This window comes from Cervus elaphus, chromosome 24 (genome assembly GCF_910594005.1).
Source record: "Cervus elaphus chromosome 24, mCerEla1.1, whole genome shotgun sequence".
NCBI classification, from domain to species: Eukaryota; Metazoa; Chordata; class Mammalia; order Artiodactyla; family Cervidae; genus Cervus; species Cervus elaphus.
In genome coordinates, this window is record NC_057838.1 from 49,314,024 (window position 1) to 49,341,219 (window position 27,196).

General features: G+C 40.5%; 1 protein-coding gene across 2 annotated transcripts in view; it reads right to left on the reverse strand.

The window, feature by feature from the left end:
- SYNPR (synaptoporin) overlaps window positions 1-27,196 on the reverse strand; it is a 283,980-nt gene that overhangs the window by 152,796 nt on the left and 103,988 nt on the right. Inside the window, exon 1 of one of the 2 annotated variants that reach the window (XM_043886752.1) lies at window positions 7,359-7,657. The exons of the other annotated variant lie outside the window; for it this stretch is intronic. Within the exon in view, the coding sequence (XP_043742687.1) occupies window positions 7,359-7,382 (24 nt within the window). The 5' untranslated portion in view covers window positions 7,383-7,657. Of the gene's footprint in view, window positions 1-7,358; window positions 7,658-27,196 lie in introns of those variants that run through there. 2 annotated transcript variants of the gene reach the window in all.

Here is a 27,196-nt window from a genome sequence, read left to right on the forward strand (position 1 = left end):
ATGGGCATTCTATTAGGGCAATATGTTTGGAATGCCTTTTATCTTGGCAAAAGTGACAAGTGTCTCACTAGTGACAGGTATCTTTTAACAGTTAGTCATCAGATAATCAAGGATGTGGGTCCAGGTTCTCTCATCTGGGAAAGCCTTACATTGATCCAAGCTCATGAGTAAATGTGAAGAGCACCACTGCAAACTACCACCTGTCTTTGATGTGTTCTTCACGTCTATGACACTTTTTAGATCCATTCAGGAGCTCGATGTTTCCTGTAGCCTCTAAAGAGGCTGAACTATGGTTAAACTAACCCCCAAATTCTTGGGCATACCCAATTAAAAACCTAGGGTCCAATCTCAGGCACCCAGACATTTGGTAATAACTCAGAACACATATTTCTCGTATGTACCAGATCCATAAACTGGTCTTTCTCCATCTGAAATGATTCTTCAGTTCATTGGGCTGAAAGAACAACTGAGCTCTGCTGTTATCACCTTTCTGCACTGAATTCACTATCGGCCCTGGAGAAACGCAACTCACCTTACAGGGCTTCACTTTTCTGACTTAAAGAAATTAAGGTTTAATATTTTACTGTCACTGTCAGATGGTTTGAGGACGTCATCTCTTCCTGCTGGGATGCTGACTCACAAAGTAGGTATATCTGACTTCAAAACCTGTGCTCCAACCACTCTGCTAGACTGATCTCTAAGGCTTCCTGTGGCTTTTGCCATGTATCACTCCACACTCCTTGAGCAGCTGAGGATGAGGATGAGGAACGGATGCTGCTGTTTACTATTTACTGAGGGCAAAATTTACTATTTGCTGCTATTTACTGAGGGCAAAACCACCCAGTTAACAAATAGTGAGTAAGAAGTCAAGCCTGTGGACCTCCATCTGCTGCTACACTGCCATTATTTCCCAAACAACCTCAAAGAGAACCTGTGTGCTTTAGACATACTTACCTTTATTTTCTCACTAAATTTTATCAATATAATTTTGTAGAAAAACTAGATTTTTGAGTCAGGACATCTGAGTGTGAACGTAGGTTCTATCCAGTTGTAAGCATTTGGGCAAAACGATTTTAAACATTCATTTGTTCATCTATTAAAAGGTTATGATATTTTCCATTTCCTCTTTTGTTGAATTCTGAAATTCAATAAGACAATGTAAGGCAAGTGAGCATGGTGGTAAAGTGCTATACAGAAAAAAGGAATATAGTAGTAAAAAGAAAGACTTAGAGATGCCTTACTTATCTTTGTTAGATAAGTTGCACAGAGTATTTGGGGAAAACCACTTAAGAATCTTAGGTAAACCATGCAGCAGAGTATCTGAAAGTCAGAAAAGTAGATGTGTTCAGGGAAGGTTCTATCACAACTGGTGGTGAGTACTCAGTTTCTTTTAAGAGGTTACCTGACTTACCTGGGGGTAAGTTTGGTTCTCAGTACTTGGTGGTGTGTTGGGGGGCAGCTGGCTACTGACATCTAGTGGTAGAGGCAAGGGATATAGCTAAACACCCTGTAATACATATACAGCCACGAATTATCTGGGCCAAACATCAACGAATTATTTGGGCCAAAAATGTCAATAGTGTCAAAGTTGAGAAATCCTGCATGAGTTTTAGAAGCTAGTGTATCTTATGTATTCCTGTGTTCTAGCATCTAGAGCTATACTTGGCATAAAGTAGACACCCAATATATATAACATGCTTTCTGAATGAATGAACACCCACAGAGAACTCAATGCCAGATAGAACTAATTCATACTGCCAGTGAAATCTTATATCCTCTAGGGACCCTCTCTATCTACTCCTCTAGCTTCTTTACTTTTCTGTTCTGTCAGAGCGTCTTTCTTTTCTCTTCCAAAGTCAGGTAAGAGTAAGAATAGCCTATCAGATCTGAGGATACCTGGGAGCGATAAATAATGCTTAGGAGGCACAACTGAAGGCCTTCCCCAACTACCCCCTTCAGAGCACTCCATTTCAGCCAGACAGTAATCACATCAGTAAATAAACGGATTCACCCTCGTTCCTTCACCGAGCCTGAACAGATAGGACCAAAAGCGCATATTTCCTGCAAATGTTTTTCCTAGAACAGTTCAATTATGCTTGTAGAAAGACACATCCTGGCCATGAAGGAGAAACTAGGTTTAGATGAGAAAATGGAAAATGAAGGCATTTAGTTCTAGGAGTGCAGATATTTTGTCTATCTGTTCATCACTGTATTTCCCATGCCTAGCAGGGCACCTGGCATGTGGCAGGCATCCTTAAATATTAGCTGAATGTAAGAATAGCCTGGTGAAGTCACACTCCAAGCCTTCCCTCAAATCTGCCCTCAACTAAAAAAAAATTTTTTTGGACCATTCAATTTCATAGGAAGGCAAATTGAATGTCATAGGTTTTGAAAAATTATATCCCTTTTCTTCCCTTATCCAAAACTAGATAAAGATATATGGGTTCATCATTGAGATGTGGACGTCAACATGGCGACTTAAACAGTGCTCACAATAATAATCTATATTGGGCATGAATGTTCTTAAGTCCATGTTTTACCAGAAATAAAACAAGCCTAAAATATTTGTCATGTCTTTGCCAGAAAGCCTACATGGAGACAATGTGTGGTACTTTGGGAGGATTTAAAGATTCTGTAAGCAGGGCTGAGGAAGTTACATGGTGACTATCAATAGAAACTTTTTACCCCCAACCTGCCAGTCCCCCCAGAAAACCCTAATGACACGATTACATACTTATATTGGCCAACCCAGAGCTCCCTAGTGAACTGACTGCCCTGTGTTGGTAATAAGCTTTCCAGAAGCCATAGGAGAATGTGTTTAAAGTTTCCCAGTAACCATTTCCCATTAAGACTTTTGGCTGGAATCTGTGTTAAAAAATGATCACTGTAAAATATATTAATTATGCAGATCCATTAGTCTGCAGAGTAGAGAGACTGAGGTGTTTCCATTTTTGATTCAACCTTAACCTTTAAACATTTAAATGCACACCAATGACCAAGAGCTTCTTCTGGAAGACAGAACAGTGCCTGTGCTCCTTTCAGGCTCAAAATACTCCCTGACTCCATCTTCTTAGACAAGTACGGGACAGGACCACCAGCTCTGTTTGTACACTAGCTTAGAAGGTTTGATGACAAATTCAAGCCTCATCCAGCACTCATTATGTCTTAACACCAGATGCTTCCTCCAAACTTAATAGATCGTTTTTAAGCTCTTAAGGATCAACATGATTAAGTATACACATCCACAGCCAAAGAAAAGGCAGAAGGGAATGTAGGTAAGATGAAATACAATCTCTATGTGATTTATATTGGATTTGGTCACCTCTGGGAAGAAACATCTATCTTGAAGATGAAGACTGACATATGATAACACTTAATAAAACTGTCTCTAAGTTTAGTTTGAAGGGGTGAGCCTATATCTGATGAACACTGTGGATGAAAACAATGTTATATTTTTAAAAGTGCTCATGTGATGATTGTTCATATATTTAAAACTCATGAATGCTGTTGGAAAAAGCAGATTGATTTAAAAATTTCTTTTTCTTCACTGGCTGTAATACAACGCCCTGATTAACCACACAAGTATTAATTTTCAAGAGCAAGGGAAAGAGGTATAGAGAATTTATAGTTACTAACCTTGCCTTTGACAAAAATAGCAGTCATTCTGGAAACATCTTATTGGGTACTGTACTCTGAACTCTTTTTTTTTTTTTCATTTATTTTTATTAGTTGGAGTCTAATTACTTTATAATATTGTAGTGGTTTTTGCCATACACTGACATGAATCAGCCATGGATTTACATGTGTTCCCCATCCTGAACCCCCCTCCCACCTCCCTCCCCATCCCATCCCTCTGGGTCATCCCAGTGCACCAGCCCTGAGTACTTGTCTTATGCATCCAACCTGGACTGGCAATCTGTTTCGCACTTGATAATACTCTGAACTCTTAATTCACTAGAAGTAACTCAAAAGCTATCACTAGTAGATGCAGCAGGCCACACCAAGAAGTCAATATTGTGTCAACACTTCAAAACTGAACTTTTAATCCTCCCAGTTTGGGATGGGTTGTTTTTGTTTATTTGTTTGCTTGCATTTTTAGATCCCTCTGGTTTTGGGTGAAACAGAGTAAGAGTGTCCTAAGCTCAGTTCTCTCTCTTCTGGCAACATTTTCATCAATCACAATCCTTTCTCTCTCATTGTGGGAAAAAATGCAGCATTTCACAGGTTCACCTTATGAAAGGTGTGCCCTGCCTCTAGCCTGAAAACCGCCAGTGGGGGAGAAATTTCAAACATATTGATTCTATGTCAGTTGCATTTTCCTCCCAAAAGATCCATTTGAATTTTATCGGCTTAAATGAATTTCAAATAGGGGGTTCAGTGCTCAGGTGCAAAAGAATGTGTCTGGGACCTCTGAATTTCAACTGTGGCATGCTTCTCATCATGCTTATTGGCAGCTGTTTTCATTTTTTAATAACTCAGGTGGTATAGATGCTTTGCAATGTTCTACCTGAAGGGCCACCTCCATGCTTTCCAGCTGACCACAAAGTGCAAGAAAATAATGCTGAAGGTGAATTAAAAAAAGGTGAGAATTCTACAAATCCTCAACAAATACATCAATTCAGCAGCAACTGCTTTTTGTATTTTCCCTCAGTGACAAACCAGATGCCTTGAAGTACTGATATGTATGTTATCATTGCATCTTTATTTTGACTCTATGTTCCAAAGAGTGAAAAGCAAAGGGATGGATTTCTTATGATCAATTTAAAAAGCTACCTTAATTTAGCCACTACTGCATATGCCTCTCCCTAGACTGGCTCCCTTTCGTCATATCCACATCTTTGTAGTTGAGTGGAAATACAATACACGTTCTCCAGTTACAAATACATAATTTGCTTGTAGTCACAAAAGCACAGTCTGAGAAGGAGGCTATGCAGTTTTAGAAGACAGAAAAGCACTAATAAAATATGGTGTGTTATTGTAAGCCCCTGCAAATCACTGCAGACTAGGAGCTGGCTGTAGATTGCACTGATGAAGTGAAACTCTGACTGAGGGGAACGATGAAGACCTTGACTCCGGAATGAGTCTGCCTGGCTCTGAGTTTCATCATTATCACTGTGTTTGTGCCTCAAATTTGCCCTCTATCTCCGTTTTCTTATCTGTAAAACGGGGAGGTAATGTGATCTCCATCCTGGGATGGCTGTGAAGACTCAAGGAAACAAGCCATGCAAAGTGCTTAGCACAGTGCCAGACATACAGTAGGCACTTACTGAATGGAAATGACGGCATTCTTTATCTTGCTAAACAGAATAAATGGTCTCATCGTGAAGTAAAAATTCCCTTTGTTATTCCCAATGTGGCACAGATTCCTACCCCTTGGAAGAGATTACAACATTACTGGGGGGATAGGGCATTCTGGACTTCTCCAAAGGGATGCTTTTAAGACCAGGCGTGCTAGTCCTCTGTCACACAAAAGGTCTTGATGTCTTCAAGACACGGATGCCCCATTGCTCTTCCTCTGTCACTGGATGTGAGCCTGCCTGGAGCCCTAACAGTTTTGTCAACTGGCAACCTGGAGGACAAGATGCTTTCACCTGCAGGGTGCCACCCCTCACATCTGCATTCATTCCTATTACTGAACAGCTTCAGAGGACAATCAAGTCTTTTTACACCTCACAATTTTGTACATAACCTGTTACGACAGCCACGTAAAGAGAAAGATGGCAAAAATATTAAGGGATCCACTGGGGGAGTGGGTGTTGGGAAGATGAAGACAGATGTTCAGCGCTGTTGAGTTTACTTAGCACTAAATGCCAACAGCCTAAGGATGAAAGCTTTCTTTTTTCAACAAATGATCAGCTAAGGAATGCTTGGTTCCAGTGAGGGTTTATGCCATCTAATACTGCTGGCATTAGGAACATGCCTATTTGACTAATAAGAGGCAATGTAAGTTCATATGGGTTTGGAGGATTTTGTTTTAAATATATAATAGCTTTTTTTTTTTTTTAATTATTGGAGGATTTTTGAGGGTGAACACAATTAACCAAAACTTAAAAATCTGTTTGTCAGAATGAGTGGTTTCATTCCAGCTTGCAAAGAGTGTGTGAGGGGCTGAATGCTCAAAAGGAGATGTGAGGACCACATTTCCAGATTCGTAGACACTATATTTCCATGAGCTGCTCCTAGACTACCTCAGGATCTGAATCATGGCTCTTATGGAAAAGATTCTATGCCTAAGAGGTCTATGCACACATGACGTTCCCAACTTAACTTTCAAAATCTCTGAAAAATAGAACCACCCCTCTTGCTTCTTATTCAATGATGCTTTAACTTTCATTATAAATATATTCTCTAATCCATTTCAACATGAAAAAAAGACAATGCAGATTTGTTGTCTGTGCAACAAAAAGAGAAGATGAAAGCCTCAGTTTGTTTCCATTAGAGCAATTACTTAATCATCTTATCATCTCTGTCTAGGATAATTATATTAATAGACTTTCTCTGAGATTTCTGAATTAACAACAAAGAATTCAGATCCTTTAATACTTTCTGGGGGAAAAAAAAAAAGCAGTTAAGCAGTTAACCAGGTAGTGCCTTTTAAAAACCATAACCAGCAGTGGTGAGCAGATAGTGGGTTTGCACTAGTATGAATTTAATAACAGCAACTTTTCTCTTGATCAGCATCAGATATAGAAACAGGAGAGCCAGGGCTGGGCATTTGACAGATGGTGGCACAAATACACAGTGCAAAGAAAGAGAAGCAACAGCCACTTAACAATTAGCTCTTTTCACAGAATTCTGGAGTAATGATCTGAACACTTTCCATAAATTCAGTTCTTTTCAAGGTGCATGTACCTAATCGTAAGAGAAAACTCATCCATCCTACTCTGGTTTAAGACCTCATGAAATCAGCATACCCCTTTTGGCACAGCACATAATATTTATCAGCTATTTATGGAGTTTAAGAAATTCTTGCTCTGACACTAAGGAAGAAACTTTAATTAAAATGGTATGCAGGCAGGTTATGGCACAATGAATATACTTAAGACATTAAACACTCCTGGCGTGAGGCAGAATGACATTACATTTTTATGAAGCCAGATATAAGTTTGCTTTAATAGTTTCCTTACTATGTTCAAAGACACCCAACACATTCTTGAACAACCAAGATAAGCATCAGACTACCACACAGCACAGCTCTTCGGTTTAAACAGACGAATACAAGCAAGCAAAGTAAGAGATAAAAAAGACATCACTAAAGATTTCAAAAAATGATATTTGGAAAGATAAGTGACTGTACAGTCTAAATCTATGCAAACACACACACAGCCAGCTGTAAATCAAGAGAGAGAGAAACTTACCGGAGCAAATATCACCATACACATTTACAAAAGAATTGATAATCCAACTTCCCTCTCCTGAAACAAAATAGAGGCTGTCTCATACTAAAAATCAAGCTTCTCTGTCCACAGCACCAGCCACTGGTCCCTCTTTTTATGAAGCAAAGGAGGAGAACGAGAAAATCAATGAGGAGGGTAAGGGAGATGTTATACCAATCAGGTAGCAGCTTCTGCTTTATTTGCAGAGAGATGGCAAAACGGTCATATTATTAGACAGTGACAACCCACAGGCGAAGTACAGCAACCTGATACTTCCCTCTGGTGAGAGGCTGCCTGCTTTGTGGGAGGTGGTTACCATCCCACACTTGGCTTTTTGCTCCCAACTACAAGTGCGGGACTGGCTGCTTTGAGTAAGCCGCCTGCATCACCCAGGGAGCACCGGCTCCCCCTTGACTCTGCCAGCCCCCTCCTCCCTTCACCCAGTGCTTAAAAACAAACTGGGAAATCAAAAGGAGCTGGGATTTTATTGTGTCTGGGGTGCATGGGGGAAGCGTGGTTTTAGAAAATCCTTATGAATAGATTTGCATAGATTAGGGAAATAGGTATTTGTTTTAAAAATTGCCCCTGTTTTTATGGAAAAGTCTGGGTGTGATGTCGGATCCCTGTTCGGGAAATTCATACCACAACCCTAAATAATGAGGAAGGTGATGGCATCAGAAGACAGGCTTTTCAGGCTCTGGCTACTGGGGAAAAGGACAAATGATGACTTCGTGGCTTATCTGTCCCAGGAGTGTGACTTAAAGTCTCCCTGGCAGGTTTCGAAAGCTTTTGGTGTGACCTAGGTCTGCTTTATCTACAAATGGGCCTCTGCGGGATGGGGTTGGCCCAGAAAGTGTGTACATCATCCCAAGACAGCATATTTGGAGGGTATATGTACTGAATTCGTGGGGAGGCTCCCGAAGGTTAGATGTTCTCCACGCAAGCTTCCTGAGGCCCTTCTCTCAGGGGTCTGCACCACAGTAAAGGAGGGAGAAACCCACAAGCCTCTTTCCCACCAAGTTCCTTACTTCAGGATTCCTCTGGGGACAAGAATAGTGTTAGGCTGGCCCAGGCATCTCTGCTTCATCTTTTGTGTGGTCAGTGATGGCCCAACCGAAGCTCCCTTCAGCTGGCTAGACTTTTTATTGGTGGTTATTAATTCAGAATCCGTCCTGAGTCTTTCCTTGGGTCCCTCTCTCTGTCTCACACACACTAGCACCAGCACCGCAACAAGCATCATGACAGTCGTCATCTCCTTCCTCCTGTTCTTCCTCTTCTACACACACAATAACAGCTCGAGGAGGTCGGGGGCCAACCAAACAACCAAACCTGATGAGGAGTCAGGGTTCCAGCCTCAGTCTTCCATTGTCTCGTTCTGTAACTTGGGAAGTATCTGAGGTCTCCAAGCCTCAGTTTGCCCTTTTTGAAACGGGCATACTAACACCTCACAGAGCTGTTAATGGAGGGCGATGGGGAGCAAATGAAGAATGGCTATAGTATTTCAACTCAGGTACAACTTGGGCTCAACATCCTCCAGTCGCCTGTCCCCACCTCCTCCTGTGATGTGCCTGCTCCTCACAGGTCACCCTCCAGGAGATGCAAGAAAGCTTCAGCCTGTAGGTGGCCCCTTTGAAATTCTGATAAACTCATTCCATCCCTTACCTGTACTCTCTTCACTGCCATGCCTTACCAACCAACTGAAAAACCACTGCATTTCAAGAAGAGAAGTTACACAGGGGAGTAAATTAAGCAAATGAACACAGAAAAAGCAAGCAAAAAAAAAAAAAAAGACTGAGAACCACCTGGCATTTCCATTAGCTTTCCGTAAGCATTTGTGGAATAAATGAATGAAAGGCTGACTAAAGGAATAAGGCCCCTTTGCTAAAGGCCACAGTTCCTGCCAGGCAGCTGGTGATCAGTAGTGTTCCAACGAGTTAAAGACACGCAGTTACAGCCACCCACCCGTGGGGCACATGCACACTTGACAGTTTCTTCAGGTGGACAGTGAGTCATTTTTATCAGCGTTTTGAATATTAAGAGCCCTACTTCCAGGAAAAGAAAAAAAGCTCTGTCTTCCACATAGCAATGCCAAACACTCCCTAAGTATTTGCTTGTGTCAGGAACTAGTCTAAGTTTCTGTTGTTGTTCTGTGTAAGTGGTTGTCATGTGTGGGCCTCACAGAACTGTGAGGAGTTACAATTTTCATTCTGGTTTAAAAAGAGGAAACCAAGATGCCAAGAATTAAGTCCAAAGCCAACAGTCAATAACATAAAGCCACGGTTTGAAGCCAGTTGAATGCCAGGTGCCAAAGCATTAACCTCTCTGTTAATAGACACCACTTTGTGGCGTTTACACTTTCATTTACTCAGGGTCCAGGGTGTGCGGAATCCACACATGGATTCCTGGACCCTGAAGTGACTCCACAACTCTTCCCAGTACATGTATTCATACCACAGAGACTGGGAAGCCCAGGAATGGAAAGAAGGTCTACCAAGCTGCCAAAGCCCCAACCAGGCTCTCCATTCTGTGTGGCCTTGACCTTATTTAACCCCTGGCGGATGGGCAGCGCAAGGCCCAGTTTCAGGATTGCCAGTGGCCTGTCCAGTGACCCTGGGTATGTCCCATCATTTACCCGTCTTTCAGGTTTCCTCAAGTTAAATGGAAGGGTTTCCAGTGAAATCTCTAAAGGGCTTTCTGGGTCAACGTTGACTAGATAAAGTTCTAAGACTAAGGGTGTGAGTCTATCCTGTTGCTGGGGTGAGCTGTCCATGCCTCCTATTTTTTCAAGATAAAACATCAACACTCTGGCTCCCCTGCCACCTCTTCCCTCCCCTTATGTCTCACCTGGATCAGATAGATCCCTAACTGTCCTCCCTGTCTTTACTCCTATCCCACGAAATCATTCTCCATGTTGTCCAGATTGAGCTACTAAGAATATAGATTAGATCACTCATTTGGGGGAAAAAAAAAATTTCCATTGTTTTCCAATTGGCTTCAAGTAAAACTCAAACTCTTTATTGTGTCTTCAAATCCTGATATGACCTGGCTACCACCTGCTTTTTTGTTTTTATCTATTTCCAACCCTCTCCTTCCCTACTCTTTGGTCACACTAGCCTTTACTGCCTTCTCACTTGCTGTTTCTTTTGCCTAGAACATTCTTTCCTCAGATCTTTGCCTGCTCTCTTCCTTTGTCACTGTTGGTTCTACTGTCCACTCTTTAGAGAAGGGGTCCCCAACCTCTGGAATCTAGTGCCTGATGATCTGAGGTGGAGCTGATGTGATAATAATAGAAATAAAGTGCACAATAAATGTAATGTACCTCAATCATCTCGAAACCATCCCTGCTCCAGCCCACTCCATGGGAAATTTTTCTTTCACAAAATTGGTCCCTAGTACCAAAAAGATTGGGGACCAATGCTCCAGAGGGTCCTTCTCCCTAACCACCACATGTAAAAACATCCTGATTCCCCAGTCACTCCCTTTCACACTGCCCTTTATTTTTGTTGTAGTGGTGATGGTGGTGTTGGGGTGTGTGTGTGTGAAATATGGGTTTTTGTACTTCTTATTGCCTGATTTGTTCTTATTTACTTGTTTAATTATTGATTATCTTCTTTTCTTTGAGATAACCTCTGAAAAAACAGGAAGTCTGTTTTGCGTAACACCATATTCTCTGTGTTTACGAGAATGTATGGCACATAGTAGATGTTTAATAACGTCTCATGCATGGATTGATTAATCAACACAAGAACAACTCAGTGTTGACAAAGAGGCAAAGAAACCTGCTTCTCAACAGAGCTTAGCCTTGAAAGGTAATGCAGGTGAACAGAGGTGACTGATTCACTCATATTAATGGACACAGACTGTTTGTACTTCCTCATCTGGGGAATCTTCTTGAAAGGTTGTGGACTTCTGCATTATGTTGATTTAAGTGGAGGCCATGTCAAAGAGGAGAGCTCCTTCTGTAAAGCGTCTGAGCAGATGTTCTATAGAAGCGTGGGTGCCAGGGTTCAGTTCTTCTAGACTCACATGGATATTTGCATACCTGACTCTCATCAGAAAACAAACAGTCCTGAGAGCCAGCCACTTAGACTGCCTTTCCCTCCATTCTAGCAGACAGCTGAGACAGTCGGCTACCACTCTCTCAAACATGCCACTGGAACTGACAAGAAGAAAGCAATATGCTATTGTTTGACAGTTTTTATTTTGAAAAAATGATATTAATATTGTCACTACTGCCTTAAAAATAACATTTATCATTATTAGACTATTCAAAATCGTGCAGTGTTCTCTAAGTTGGGCATTCATAGAGAAAGTAAAATAGATGAAAACAATCCATGATTCTCTGCAAACATCATTAGCAATGCTAATTTCCAATATGGTCAGGTCTTCAACTCTGGTCTTTCAACTGAGTGTGGCCTTCAGACAACTTCAAATGATTTTTTTTTTTCCCCCTGAACTGAAATGCTGGTCTCCCTTTTGGTGGATGTGCCTCCTGGCAAATGCAACAGTTCTTTTTCCTTACAGCTTCTATTTCCAAACATCTGGCTTCTCCAAAGGGGTCCTTTCAGGCCTGTTTGCTTCAAGTTTAGACAGTGGGAGGTCTAGCTTTCTAAGCATTTAGCAAACACTGAGAGGAAAATTCCAGCACCATGAGACTTTCTTCCTCCGCTGCTATAGGAGGAGCAAGGTAATCAAAGACAAGAAGGCTACTCTGGCCACACTAATAAATGGTCCAGGGTGTTAGCTAAGTTTCTTCCATTTAGTTCCCAAAACAATTTCAAATCTTTTGAGCTATAGCAATGAGAGCACTTACATCCAATCCACTCATGGAACAGCCTTGAAATCTTTAATTGTGCCTTCCTTACTCTGACTGCAAACAGCTCCTAGCAGGAGTAAAATGCAGTTATTTATTTATTCTGATGTGGATGTAGAGAGGATCAGGGGAGAAATTTCTAGACCTCTTTTTAAAAATTTTTCTTGAAGGAAAAAAAATGATTTCTTCCAACTTTATCTTTTTTTCTTTTTCAAATACCTAATGCAATAAAATAATATCAGTAACATTTGAACATTTATTAGGTTACTAGCTTTCCTCAGCCACATTTAAGGCTGGCAAATGGAAAGAAGTTGAACACAGATGAGCAGTGTGTGGAAATAAAAAAAGGTAAGAAATATAGTAGAATAAGGTTTGAGGAGCATTTGGATGTGAGGGTGGAAATGTAGCCCCAAATTATAGTGGGAGGATAAAGGCCACAAATGATAGTGAAAACTGCAAGTGAAACAGACAGAGAAAACAAACTTCTGGCTACCAAAGGGGAAAAGGAGGGGGAGGGATAAATCAGCAATTTGGGATTAACAGATAGACACAAGTATATATAAAATAGATAAATAGCAGAGACCTACTGTATGGCATAGGAAACTATAGTCAGTATCTTATAATAACCTGTAATGGAAAAGAATCTGAGTAGGTCTCTCTCTCTCTCTGTCTCTCTGTCTCTCTGTCTCTCTCTCTCTCTATATATATATATACACACACATATATGTATATAGACACACATATATATATAACTAAAGTTACTGCACACCTTAAACATTGTAAATCAACTGTACTTCAATAAAAATAAATTTAAAAAATAATAAAACAAAACAAAAAATAGCAAGTGAAACATGGTTGACAGTCTCTGAAGACCATGCATCTAAGCAGGATCACACCATGTTCATCTCTGTATCCTCCAAAGCAAAATGCCTGGCACAGAGCAGCCAAGCAAAGACGATTTGTTGAATGCAGGAGGACAGAGGACCTGGGGGCAGACACCGCACTGGATAGCTCCTGCATGTCCCTCCAGCTCCCCTTTCCCACCCGTTCTGGGTCCACCTAACTGGACCACATGGATCAATGCTCATCTCCGAGGCTTCCCAGTGGAGGGGCAGCCAATGGGAAGCACTGCCAGGAAGTCAGAGGGTGAGAGGAAACAGGTCTGGGTACTTATTCTCTTGGTCCCTGCTGATGTGTATCTAAGTTGCTTCTGCCTCTCTGGCAAATGCTATAGGTGCTGTGATGTTGCCTTCTCCATACACTTTCTCTGTCTCTCTTTCTGTCTCTCCCCTCCCGTCCCCTACACCCACTTGATCCTTCAGGTCTGGGATGCTAACAGCTCCTTTCAGTTGCTATCCTCAAGGTGCTGCATAGACACCACTGCTTTTTGCTTTAGTTAAGTTCTGCCTACTCCTTTTTTAAAATACATACATACATATATATATATATATATACACACACACACACATATATAAACCTCCTCCTTTAAAAAACAAAACTCCCCTTAATCACCCAGTTTGAGTGTGCCAGCTCTTTCTTACCTAGAACATCACTATACAAACAGGTGGATCTGAGTTCCAGTTCTGTCCCTTACTCCACGTAGTGTTTTCACTCTCCATCACCTATAAGATCAGTGCTTATAAACTACTGCAGAGTGTAAATACAGAGCAAACGTGATATCTAACAATGTGGGGACAGTTACATCTTAATACTGCTTGACAGCTTCTGTTTGTTTTATAGAGATTATCGTCTGGTTCTTTCATTTTTCCTCTAGAGGGAAGAACTTGTCACGTTTCAGAAAGGAAAGGACAGCCCATGCTGTGTTCAGAAAGACTTACCAGATTTTCCTCTCTTGAATATGAGAGAGGTATAGGAATGAAACTGAGGCATAAAGTTTAAAGTAAGTAAGTATTTGTTGAACTAGCTTTGAGTGTCTGCATTTCTGAATATTCATAGGAAATGGGTCAATCTACTCAGTCTACAGAGCAGGTCTTTGGAGAGTTGCTTCCTACTGACACTTCATGGAGGGCAGACTAGGAATTCCCTAATATTCAACCATGATCTCCTGGACTTTAGGCAATAACTCCAGTGTTATTATAAACTAGGTAATTTCTGCTTGCATTCCTACTCTAATCAAATACTTCAAGCCAATAGAGGGATTGAGTACCTTTAGAAACTTCTTCAATATCCCAGAAAAACTAACTCTAGAGGGAAGGGGACTCAGGTTTCATATATCACAGCTAAAACCTACTCAGGGCTCATGTTTTCAATAGGAAAGAATAATCTCAAACCCATGAGAACTTTGATATTTTCCCAAAGGAAGGACAATTACTCATCATTCTAAAAATTTCAGTTCAACCATTGTTCGTGGGGTGAATGCTATATGCCAGGCGTGTGCTAAGTTCTGTGGATTGTTGTTATTTAGTCGCTAAGTTGTGTCTGACTCTTTTGAGATCCCATGAACTGTAGCCTCCCAGGCTTCTCTGTCCATGGGATTTCCCAGGGAAGAATACTAGAGTGGGTTGCCATTTCCTTCTCCAGCGGATCTTCCCAATCCAGGGATCAGACTCAGGTTTCCTGCACTGGCAGGCAGATTCTTTAACACCGAGCCACCAGGGAAGCCCATGTTCTGTGGATAAAGTGGTGAAAAAGATAAACATGATCCCTGCCAATAGGTTCTGAGGATCTTTCTGATTTATCTGCATAAGTCAGGAACCTTGGAGAAGGAAATGGCAACCCACTCCACTACTCTTGCCTGGAAAATCTCATGGACAGAGAAGCCTGGTGGGCTATAGTCCACGGGGTTGTAAAAAGTCAGACATGACTGAGTGACTCAGCAACAACAACTGTATAGAGTACAGTATTACAGTATCTTTATTTGAATCACAGTATGTCTGGAAGCAAACGTGAAAGCAGCAGTATAGAGCCAACTGGGTTAGTTGGATACCTAGGCTAACTCTGTTGGACTTAAAAACAAAATGAACTTATAAATGTGCTCTCAGAACAGAACTCGTTTGTATATAGAGGACTTACTGTATCTGGAACAAGTGAGACTGAGGGGTGGAGATGTTTTAACAATGCAACTTTATATTTGTTTTCTTCCTATTAAGCTACCAGATACCAGCCACGATAGTAATAAACACAACAGATACCTGATCCCATATGATTGATTAGCTTTCACCTCTCTGACCTAGGATCTGTTGTTATTTTCATTTTATCAGTGAGGAAGCTAATGTTTAGTACAGCACAGAACTTCTCAAATAGGCAAAGCTAAAAGCTGTTAGAAGTAGGGTTTGAACCTAGGCTGTCTGACTCAGAAGTTCCAGCTGTAAATCTTACTACCAGCATTGCTAATGTGTGCAATTTTAGTGTAAACATACAAAGTGAGTAGCTGACCATCATTTCTCTGAGCTTATATTTACTGGAAAACAAAAGTGATGATGTAGTTTAATGGCATAATTTCTGATGATAACATCTGCTGTTCTGGTGTGAAAGTGAAAGTTGCTCAGTCGTGTCTGACTCTTTGCGATCCCATAGACTACACTGTCTATGGAATTCTCTAGACTAGAATATAAAAGTGGATAGCCTTTCCCTTCTCCAGGGGAACTTCCCAACCCAGGGATCAAATCCAGGTCTCCCTCATTGCAGGCGGATTCATTACCAGTTGAGCCACAAGGGAAGCTGTTCTGGTGTAGATGTTTAAAATAGTCTCACCAGACAGCAGAATCATTCTTCCTGCTAATATTGCATAGTATCCAATATTGCTTTGCATGTGTGTGTGCGCATGTGTGCGCACCCATGCACACCCATGTCCACCTCTTTGTGACCCCGTGGACTTTAGCCTGCCAGGCTCCTCTGTCCATGGAATTTTCCAGGGAAGAATACAGGAGTAGGTTGCCATTTCCCGCTCCAGGGGATCTTCCCAACCTAGGGATTGAACCTGCATCTACAGTGTCTCCTGCGTTGCAAGGGGATTCTTTACTGCTGAAGGTACTAAATACATCTTTGCTAAATCAAGAAGAGAAAATGAGCAAGCTTCCTTAAGCCCACATTCATAATTCTAACTAGACAAAGACTCAGCTTTATGTTTTCCTACCAGTTTTTTTTTTTTAAATAATAGAGAGAGCTCCCTCAGCTTACAAGTTTGGCTGTTCCTGACACATATTACTTAAAGCCTCGTGTGAATCCACAAGATTGATAGCTGTTGCTATGATGAAAGATTAAGACTTTATATCAGAAAGAATCCCAGAGGTCCATTTTTTACATGAGTCTTGGTAATGTCATAAGAGGGAGGGAATTAAAAACATGGAGACCATTTTCAATATTCTCGCACAGTCCACTGAGAAATGGATAGTAAACCAGGTCATGGGACACATGACTTCACTGATGGGTTCCCCACAAAGAGAGGCATCATGACCAATGTGTACACTTGTTGGGCCCCTTTTAGTCTTTAGAAAGTTTAGTCTTTCTAAACTTCAATTTCTTCACCTGTAAAATGGGAATAATAGTGATGATGCTAGCATGTTGTAAGTAACAGGGAAGGAAGCCTGGACGGTAATTATAACAACACAAGTGTCGTGTACTCTCTCTCACTGCAAATGCTTAAGGCCAGAGAGGTTTAAGAATTAAATGCCTGCAAAACGGCTTTCTGGTTTTCCTTTCCTTCCCAACAAACATGCCTCCAAAATCTACACCAAATTCCAGCTCTTAATAAAATACAGCATCGGTAGGAAAGACAAAGATGTCTGCATCTACTCCATGTATTTTACAAAATGTAGAATTTGTAACACGAGAGCCAAGAAGTTCCAAAAATTCTAGTCATGGGCTATCTGCCTATGATTCTGTCTGAAACTATTCTCCCCACTCTGCTCCCACCTTCCCAAACCTGCCTCAGTTTGGGGATGTGACTGGTTATATGAGGTACAGCAAGAGAATGGGGTCCATCAAAGAGACCTGAGGCTTTATTTCAATTTAAGGGCTTCTGAAATTTTTGAAAAACCTCTCTCTTTGGCCTGAGCATGTCTTCTGCCAGAAGTGTCTCTGGATTACTACGATATGGAATTTGGCCATTTGACTTAAAACAAACGGTCTTTTTGGCCAGTTCATTTGGCCAATCTCTTAAAATTAAAAAAGATCCCCCTCTCTGAGGATGTTTCCTGCAATCTTAATTTATATTTTACCCAACTCCTTGGATTCAGGACCACCATGAAAGATGCTGCAGCCATGGCTACCCCACAGGGCAGCCGAGGTGCCAACACAAGACTTCTTTGGTGAAAATATTCTGAGAACTGAAACTTAGAACGCTATACAGAGTAACCCTTGCTGTCTGTGCTCGGTGTCTGCCTCCAGAAACATAATACACAACCACACTTTCTGTATCACTTGATTATTTATTATTGCAAGCCTGCTTAGAACTATTCAATATGCCATGTGCACTCACACAGAGAGAAACCAGTTTTCTTTTTCAGCTGCGCATCTATTTTTTAAAATAGACTGCTTTACCAATGTCTCCCTTAAAATGTTAGTTTCTTCGTAAACATCCCAGAGTTGTTAAATGATACAAATTAAGAGAGTGGCGCTGAAGAACAGGACATTCTGATATTTCCAGAATGTCACTTATCACAACTCTAAGAGCAGCCCTTTTCCTCCCAGCTCTATGGAAGTGTGAGCACAGAAACTCCCTGGAAGAGTCAAGAAACACAACTTGTTCTGAAACGAGCCGGAGTAGTATAGCAGAAGTCAGCCTTATATTCTGTTTGAAAAAAGAAGAGTCTACTCTTCCTGTTAGGATACCACAACACTCTGGGGTGTGGGTCCTGGGGATCAAAGCCACTTAGAAGTGGGGTTCTTAAACCCGGCTGCGCATTTGGACACAAGCAGTTCAGGTGACAAGAGGAAGGACCTGTTTCAAACTCAGACCTCCTGAATCACAAATCAGAAGGGTCCCCACCACCTCCTCCCCAGTGGGAATTTGATAAGGCATGGGTGTTAGTGACCCCTGTACAGTGGATGAAGCCAGTGCTTGGAGTAAATAACCATCAGCCATGGTGCTTGTTCCATGAGGTGAGATCCATATTCAACCAAGACTCTGAGAAGGAAGAGGAGTCTCACCTCCAGAATGAAAATCTGCCTCTGGAATCTGTGTCATGGAAGTGGGAATGGGATTCCTCATACCTCTTTCTGTCTTAAGGTTTCCTCTTTCACTAAGCACTCTCTCACCCAAAAAGACAAGAGGGGAAAACAATACAAAAGTAACTACAACAATGACTATGGCATGTACTTATGTGCCAGGCCCTGGTCTGAACACTCCATATGAATTAACTCATTTTGTCCTTCTTAAAATACAACTAACTTAAAAAAAAAAAAGTCCCCCAATCAACAAAAATGCACCTTGAGCCACTTTCCAGAATCAGCCTGGATCCTGCCCACTCCCATCAGACAGGCCCAACCCTCTCCAGAACAAGCGGTCTTTGGGTGCCCTCTCCATCAAGCTTTCTACTGAAACAATGCTCTAAGTGCAAGTAGTTTGTTCAGAAGGCAATTCCAGGAAAGACAGGGAGGGACTGAGTTGGGGAGGTGAAGGCAGCTCGCAAAGGGTGCATTAATGAGGTGCAGGAGGCTGGCCTGGTTCTTTTCCAAACCCTTTTCAGCTCCGGCAAGCATTAAATCCCCTGCAATCCCACTGGAGGGGCTGAAGCCCTCAGGCTGAGAAGCTGGGTCCTTGAAGGAGGAGGCCAAGGGCCTGTGCTGGAGCAGTGAATGCTCGGGGATAGGGTGTGGACCTGACTCTGACTGCTCCAGAGCCTGCCGGGGATCTTTGAAAGGCCTGTCACCAGCAGGAAAGGAAATAAAAGGGAAGAAGGAAACCATGACTCTTCTATGAGGGAATCAAAGAAAGACTATGTTGCTTCTGGGTCTGTTTTTCCTGCATGATTTTTTCCTTTATGTTTGGTTTTTAAGGGGCTTGGTGATTTATGGACCTGACCAAGCTTCTCTTGTCAAGTGTTTGCTTTAATGCCTCGTCCCTTTGCTTGTGCTGTTGCCTCCAATAAAATGCCATCACTTTTCCTCTTGGATAAATACAACCCTACGTGCTCTTCAGAGACCAATGCAATTGCCTCTGCTACCCGTTTTAGTTTTTTTCATTGATAGTCTTTATTTCCTTTGGTCTAATTCACAGTTAGCCATCTTCATGTTTGTCTTTCCCTTTTAAACCAACATTTTACAAGTGATGTATGCTCACTAAATGCCTGTATTTTATATTTATTTTTTTTTAATGCCTGTATTTTAAATGGATGGAAAAGGTGACTTCTAAATAAAGCGATTTCAAGCTTTTTCCCTACGCTTTGCCTTCAGACCCAGGGCATATGATAGTGGAAGGGTTATACTGTACCTCTTTGTACAATTTCAAAATTCTGTTAGTTCATTCAGTGTTATGGATTTCTAGCATCTTCCTCTCTGTCCTTAATCAAGGCCCAATACTGTCTGATTGCAATGAGGGCTCAAGTAATGTTTCAGTAAGGAGGTGGTATAGATGAGGTGACAGATCCACTAGTGAGGGAACTAGAATCACCGAAGACAGAGTCAGAAATAAAAGAAGCACTGTTGACTCTGCCAAGAAGGACATCTTCATTTATCACCCGCTACTTCCAGGAGCAAATCTCCCCATATTCTTTGTTGAAAAGCCTCTTTCCCTATTGAGGATTCACTATTTGGTTTGGTTTGTGAACTCCTACTCATCCTTCAAAACCTAGCTTATTTGTCACCCCTTAGGTGAAGAGGAAAAAGAGAAAGAAGCTGATATTTGTGGAGCACTATTTCAGGAGCTTCCTAAGTGGTTCAGATGGTTAAGAGCAGGAGACCTGGGTTCCATCTCTGGGTTGGGAAGATCCCTTGGAGAAGGAAATGGCAACCCACTCCAGTATCCTTGCCTGGAAAATCCCATGGACAGAGAAGCCTGGCAGGCAATCCATGGAGTTCCAAAGAATCAGACATGACTGAGTGATTTCACTTTCACTCTACTATTTCCAGGCACTGTGTGGAGCACTTAGGTTCTTTTATTTTATTCTTTCAACAAAACTGCAAGGCAGGCTTTAGCCTCATTCTCCAGAAAAGAACAGTAGGGCTAGGCAAAAACCTACTTAATATGTGATGAAATCAAGTTTTGAATCCAAGTCTTGCCTAATATATAATTCTTTTCATAATAAGCTTTGAGTTTACATGTCCTAACTCAGGGTTATAATGAACCCTCACAATAAACCTGTCAATTAGGTATTATCCACCACATTTTACAAGGACACATGGATCTAGTGGGATCTTGTCTCCATTTTCTCTTCTTCTATTGTGACTGAAATGTCTGTTATGATAGGTGCTTTAATATTTCACAATGCTTTGAAAAAGTTCATAATTTATGTGACAAACTAACCTTTGGCAAAACAGGGCTGTGGAATGCTAATATCCTAAGCACACTAGCCCATCTAGATGTATTTTATTTATTTCATTCAGGTCACTCATATCTTTACCTTCTTGGCACCTGATAATGTGCTTTGGATGCAATGTGCCTTGGATTCTCAGATCTGGCTCTTGTCTTTTCTTGGATAGAGGCAAGACCAAGAAAAGCAGCCAAGGACATGTCACCAAGCTTCTGTATGCTAAAGTTCATGTACCTTACTCAGGTTAAAGGTTTCCTGGTCCTTGCTCAGAGCATAATTACTCTTATTCTACAAACAATCTTAATAAAGTGGGTTTTTCTAAGATGAGAGCATATTAGAAGAAGCCAAGTAAAATGGAACAAACTGTCAAAGGCAGGCACACTTAGAGCCCATGGGAGCAAGAGACAGCACAGAAACAATAAAAAGGGCATAAACGAGAACTTGAAAGCATAACATTCTCAGAATATTTTATATAAGGGTGAAGAAACCCTACTTTGCTCCACAAAGCTCTGAAGATGTCATTGCACTATGGCAAAGAACAATACTGTCAAAAACTATGTTATGTTCAAACGGTTTTCATCAACTCTATTTTAAAACACAAGGACATGAAAAACTTATACTTTTAAAGACTTCTGTTCAAAATAGTCTTTCTTTTAAAAAGGAACCAAAATTTTGGTTCTTAAACAGGCAAAACGTCAACTATCAGAAATCACAGCAATTAAGAAAGAATACTTCCCCCTAGGGGTTCCAGAGACTGCTACAGACCTGAGATGGTGCCAGCCCTGGTAATATGCAGAGTGTGCAAAAGTGCTAAGAATAATTGGAAATTTCATGGCTAAACTCCACTTGAGACCAAGGCCATTGGATATATCTTAGAGAGCTACTTTGCCTTGGCAATTTCAGGATCTTTCCATTGTTACCCACTTGCAGAGATTATAGAAGGCTTTATTGATTGGCTTGTGATATGCAAAGTATGGACCCAATTCTCTCAGTATAGTGAGTAATGAAATGGTTTGTCTTACTTTCACTTTGGCTCTCCTTACTGTGTTTTTGCTTTTCAACAGTGTTGTAACTACTTACATGAAATAACAAAGATATAAAGGAAAAGAATAAAAGCCCACATCCCTAACTCGTCAACACCTTAGTTCTTTGCATTTTTAAAATAGGTTGTCCAGTTCTTGTTCATATCTGTGGTACACTGATGCCAAAAAAGTGATGTTTATTCCTTTCACCCACACTCATTCAATGAGATTTTGTAGCTCTTCTTATGTAAGAAATAGAGTTCATTTCTGTGCTGTGTGAATCTGGATTCACCAGTAACTTTCTGTAGCCAATAGAATGTGGTAGAGTGAAGTTGTGCCTGTTCTCAGCCTGGGTCTCAACTTATTTTTCAGTTTCCACTCTCTTGGAAGTTTTCCAATCAAGCATGTGAATAATGCTGGGATCACTTGATGAATGATCTGGAAAAGACCATGGTCTAGTTACTCCCATTGTCCAGCCAACAGCCAGTTGACCACTAAATTTGGCCATGAAGTCATTCTAGACTTGTGAGTCTCTGGCTGACTTGACAGCTGACAATAGTCACAAGAGCAAGCCCTGCTGATCACCAGCAAGCCTGTTTAGCCACAGATCAATGAGAAATAATAAACGCCTACTGTTTTAAGCACTGAGTTTTATGTAGTTTGTTATGTAGCTATAGCTGACAAAATAAGCATGCACAGAGTTGATCTAGTAGTAATCATGTTATAACTCATGCTTTTTAATGGTCCTCTAATATTTTATATAATGGATATACAAAGATTTCTTTAAATATTTCCTCTATTACTGGATATCTAAATTGTCTACCATTATTTAGGAGAGGCAATGATGCAGCGCAATGAGCACATGTTATTGGTCTTCTAATTTGCTATAACAGCTCACAGAACTTAGAGAAACACTTGCCATTACTGTTTATTATAAAGGATATTAACAAGGATGCAAGTGAACAGCCAGATGAAGAGGTACATAGGGCAAGGTCTGGGAAGATGCTGAGCACAGGTGCGTCTATTCCTGTGGAGTTGGAGTATGCTGTTCTTCTAACATGTAGATGCAGCCACAAACCCAAGAGTTCTTTAAACCCCATCACTTAGGGGCTTTTATGGAGGTTTAATCACACAGGTATGATGAATTATTAACTCAATCTTTAGTCCTTTTCCAAATCCTGGAGGTTAGGGAGAGGGGCTGAAAGTTTCAAGCTTCTCATCAAGATTTGATTTTTCTGGTGACCAGCCCCCAACCCGAAGCTATCTCAGAGCCTGCCAAAATGCCTCATGAGAACAAAATTCATTCCTATCAGTCAGGAAACTGCAAAGCATTTAGGAGCTCTGTGTAAGACAGTCTGATCACCCCATCACTCGGAAACTTACAGGGTTTTAGGATCTGCATAAGGAACTGAAGATGAAGACCAGAACATATATTTCTTGTGATATCACAGTATCACACATTAAATATAAATAAGCAGATAGACAACAATCGATCTGAAGAAACCAGTGCTTAGAGGGAATTATGGTTTTCCTCAGCTTCCATTCATTCCATCTATATGGCTATTTTTGAGACGAGGAAGCACTGCAAGAAACAGTGTTCTACAACATTCAAACTGTCCTGGACCTTGTAAATCAGAAATCAGCAGCCTGGTGGTTTCCAAACACCAGTGCCTGGTGAAAACTAAGTGGGTGTACAAGAGTAAGCCAATGAACTTATTTAATATACAGATTCTCAAGAGCCAAAAAACTAGAGATTCTGATGCAGCAGCTCTGGAGTTGGGCCCAAGAATCTGTAAATTTTAAGATTTTGCTGGTGTGATTCTGCTATACAGCCAGTTTGGGGAACCCCTGCCTTATTATCCACCCTCTCCTCATTTTTCAGGTAGAAGATCAAGACCAAAAAAAAATGAAATAAGAAGCTCAAATTTCCTAAAGGAGTCAAGCACTGCCTGAGCTAGGATTGGAACTCGTACCTTGGGACTTCTTAGCCACTGTTTCATATGTCTTACAACTGGGAGAGTAATCTTGAGTTCATCAAAGGACAGAAATCTGCTGAGACTCTTGCTCTAAGCACTTACTTTTCCTCCCAAGGCCAGCCTCTACCTCATCCTTGCTGATACATAACATTATACACTAGGGAAATGATTAATGTGAATATATCTTTTATTCTTCACTGAGAATATATTCTCTGAACTGCAACCAAAGTAACTGACTTTCAGACAACTTGAAATATATCAAGAACTGGCTTATCTTATATATCAATACAGAGCTCAGTATTTTTTTGTTTTATTTTTAAAGGAGTAAATAAAATCAAGATAACAGATTCTTTTAAATTTTACTGTCTCTTTGAAACTTTGTAATACTTTCTTTTGTTTTAAGATAAAAAGCTTACTGCTCCATATGACTTATCCTTTCAAACAAATAACATAAGATTTGTTTGGTCTTCCAAATTTGAGGCTTGGGAAGACATTCTTTTGTCATGTGGTTTCCTTAAGAAATGCAGCTGTTGAGATAGATATCACAACAAGAAATTTTATTTTGGTAGACCTAGAAAGCACGATAGGCTTTTAGAGTTGTTTAAAACATTATTTTAAATTAATTTGGAAGTTGACTTCCAGCTCAAAGCAAGTCAAATTATTTACAGAGACAAAAAGAAAACTTCCAGCCCAAGTTAATTATCTGCAAAGTGTTAAGCTCCATGGTCTCAACAAAGAAAGTAAATCCTAGTATAATGATTAAAAGCTTAACACTTGAGAAGACAAGGGTTTGAAGGCTTCTCTCCTTTGAGGCAAGTGCCCTTGGAAAATACCTCAGCTTCTCTGAGCCCTAATGTCTTCTTCTATATAATGGGAATAATTGCAGCACACTTGTTTACCATATGCCGAGATATTTTATGGACTCTGTTTCTGTTATTTCATCTATTACTTATGATAACTCTATGCTGTAAGGGCTATTATTATTCCCATTTTACAGATGCAGGTACTGAGGCTCAGAGGGGTTAACTCATCTAGGTCATATGAACAGTGAGATAAAGCCTGAATTTGAAACTAGGCAGGATGATTCTGGAACCTAAGCATGTAGTAACTAGGCCAGAATGAATAGGTCTTTATGAAGTTGCTACAAAGAATAAATAAGATATTCTCTACCAAGTGCTTGGAAATGTTCTTGGACACAGTAAGAGTTCAAAAATGGTGGTTCTAATTGTCAGAGGAGTACCTTGAGATGAATTATTTATGTGGGGAGGCCTCTGCTAGAGCTGTAAGCTACCTTCATGTTTGCTTTTAATGATTCCTAGTGCAAATTCCTATAATAATAAATTAACTTACACCTGTCTCTTTTCATTCTTTTTCAAATTCTGTCTATTATAGTCTGAAAAATGCAGAAAAGTATTCACTGAATTCCACCATTAAGATGACCACTCTTTTGGTGAAGAGCTGTTCTTTCCAGCCTTTCTTCTATGCAAATACTTACTTTAAAAAAAAAAAAAAAACCAAAAGGTAGATTACTCTGCAAATAGGATTTAATCCTGCCTTCCTCTTCTGATGGTTATATATATCCTAAGTATCCCCCCATTCCATGTACTAGCCTGTGAAAACAGGACTTTCAAATGGTACATCATTTCATTTTATAGATAAATCACAGAGAGAGGCAGGCAGACTGTGCTTTTTCCCTCTCCTCCCTCCTAAGAGGATGGAGCTAATGCAACTAGGATCCTGCACATATACTAGTAAAAAATATCAGTGTTAAATATTTACACCCAGGGCTCTTGCCTTGTCCTTGGCTCCCTTCCTCAATGTGGCTGAAGGAAGAAGATACCAGCATATACATTTTTTCCTTTGATCCCTCTCACTGGATAGAGGGTGGTACAATGACATTTGGCTTTGGATTTATGAAGAGTGGGAGAGAAAATTCTCCCACATAAGCATAATGTCTAGTATACCTCAGGATACCCCTTCACTCTCCAGAGTCTCATATTGTCAAAGGGACTGTTACCACTGTGTACATTTTTTTATGTTTGTTAATAGGGGGATTATAAACCTGTCCTGGGCCACTGGTGTATTAAACTGAGACAATTCAAACTTGCTTTAAGAAAAACAAATAAATAAGGATTCTGGATATTTTGGTTTTCTTATCTAGTACAAACACATCTGAGGAAATAAGAATATAATAGTCATAATAAAATTGGAGTAACATGTACCTTTTTGCACATATCAACTTCTGCACCACCACCACCCCCCCACCATCATGTAATAAAATTCTAAGTTGGCTCTCATTCCCCCAACCCTGGTACATATGCTGTGTAATCCTCTTACCTTGAATGTGAATGGGACCTGTGTACAAGATGGAACAGCACTTCAGTGATTACCTATGTGGCAAAAGTGAAGAGATTTTGAAAATATAATTAAGGTGCCTCATCAGTTGACTTAAGGTCTCCAATCAAGTTGATTAACTTGATTAAGTTGGTCATCCCAGTTGGGTCTGATCTAATCATGTGAGTTCTTTGCAAGAGGTTCAAAAGATCAGAGAAAGAAGTCACAAAGATTGGAAAAAGCAGCCAAGAAGAACCAAATTGCAGTGATGTAGAGACCACATCACAGATAATGACAACTTCCCTATAGAGTGTAGGGCCTCAATCCTATAGCTGCAAGGACTGAATTCTGCCAGCAACCAGAGAGCTTGAAAGAGGACCCAGAGCCTCAGAAGAGTTTGCAGCTCTGATTCCACCCTAAGCAGATAACCCAGCTAATTGCTATCTCATGAGAACTGTGACATAATAAATGTGTTGCAGTAATGGAAAAGGAATATATCAAGTTGATTTGCTTTATTTTACCATAGATTAGTTTGCATTTTCTAGATTTTTAAAAAATTAATGGAATCACTCCATATATATTTGCCTTTTGGGTCTGGATTTTCACTCAGCATAATATTTCAGATTCACTCATTTTGTTGTATTTCAATACTTAGTTCCCCTCTATTCAGTGGATACATGTACTACCTTTTGTCTATACATTAAGAGACATTTGGTTAGTTTCCATTTTTTTGGGCAATTACAAATAAAACCACAAGTCCTGTGTGGAAATATGTTTTTATTTCTCTTATTTTAATTTTAATTTTCTTGATTACTGGTTAGAGTGATTATCTTTGCATATTTTATTGCCCACTACCTTCTGTCTTTTTTCTATTGGGTTAGTTCAAGATTTTTTCATCACTGATTTGTAAGAGTTCTTGCTGTATTCTGAATGCAGGTTCTCTGCTTATCATTATACATGTTGAAAATGTCTTTTCCAAAGGTGACTGTTCCCCTTTAACTTCATGCTTTTACTTTCTCCTTTCTTTCCCCTTTCTCCTTAACTGTCTCCTTTACGATATCCTTTGTCATATAAAGTCAAGTGGGACTTAGAAAGCATCACTACGAACAAAGCTAGTGGAGGTGATGGAATTCCAATTGAGCTATTTCAAATCCTGAAAGATGATGCTGTGAAAGTGGTGCACACAATATGCCAGCAAATTTGGAAAACTCAGCAGTGGCCACAGGACTGGAAAAGGTCCGTT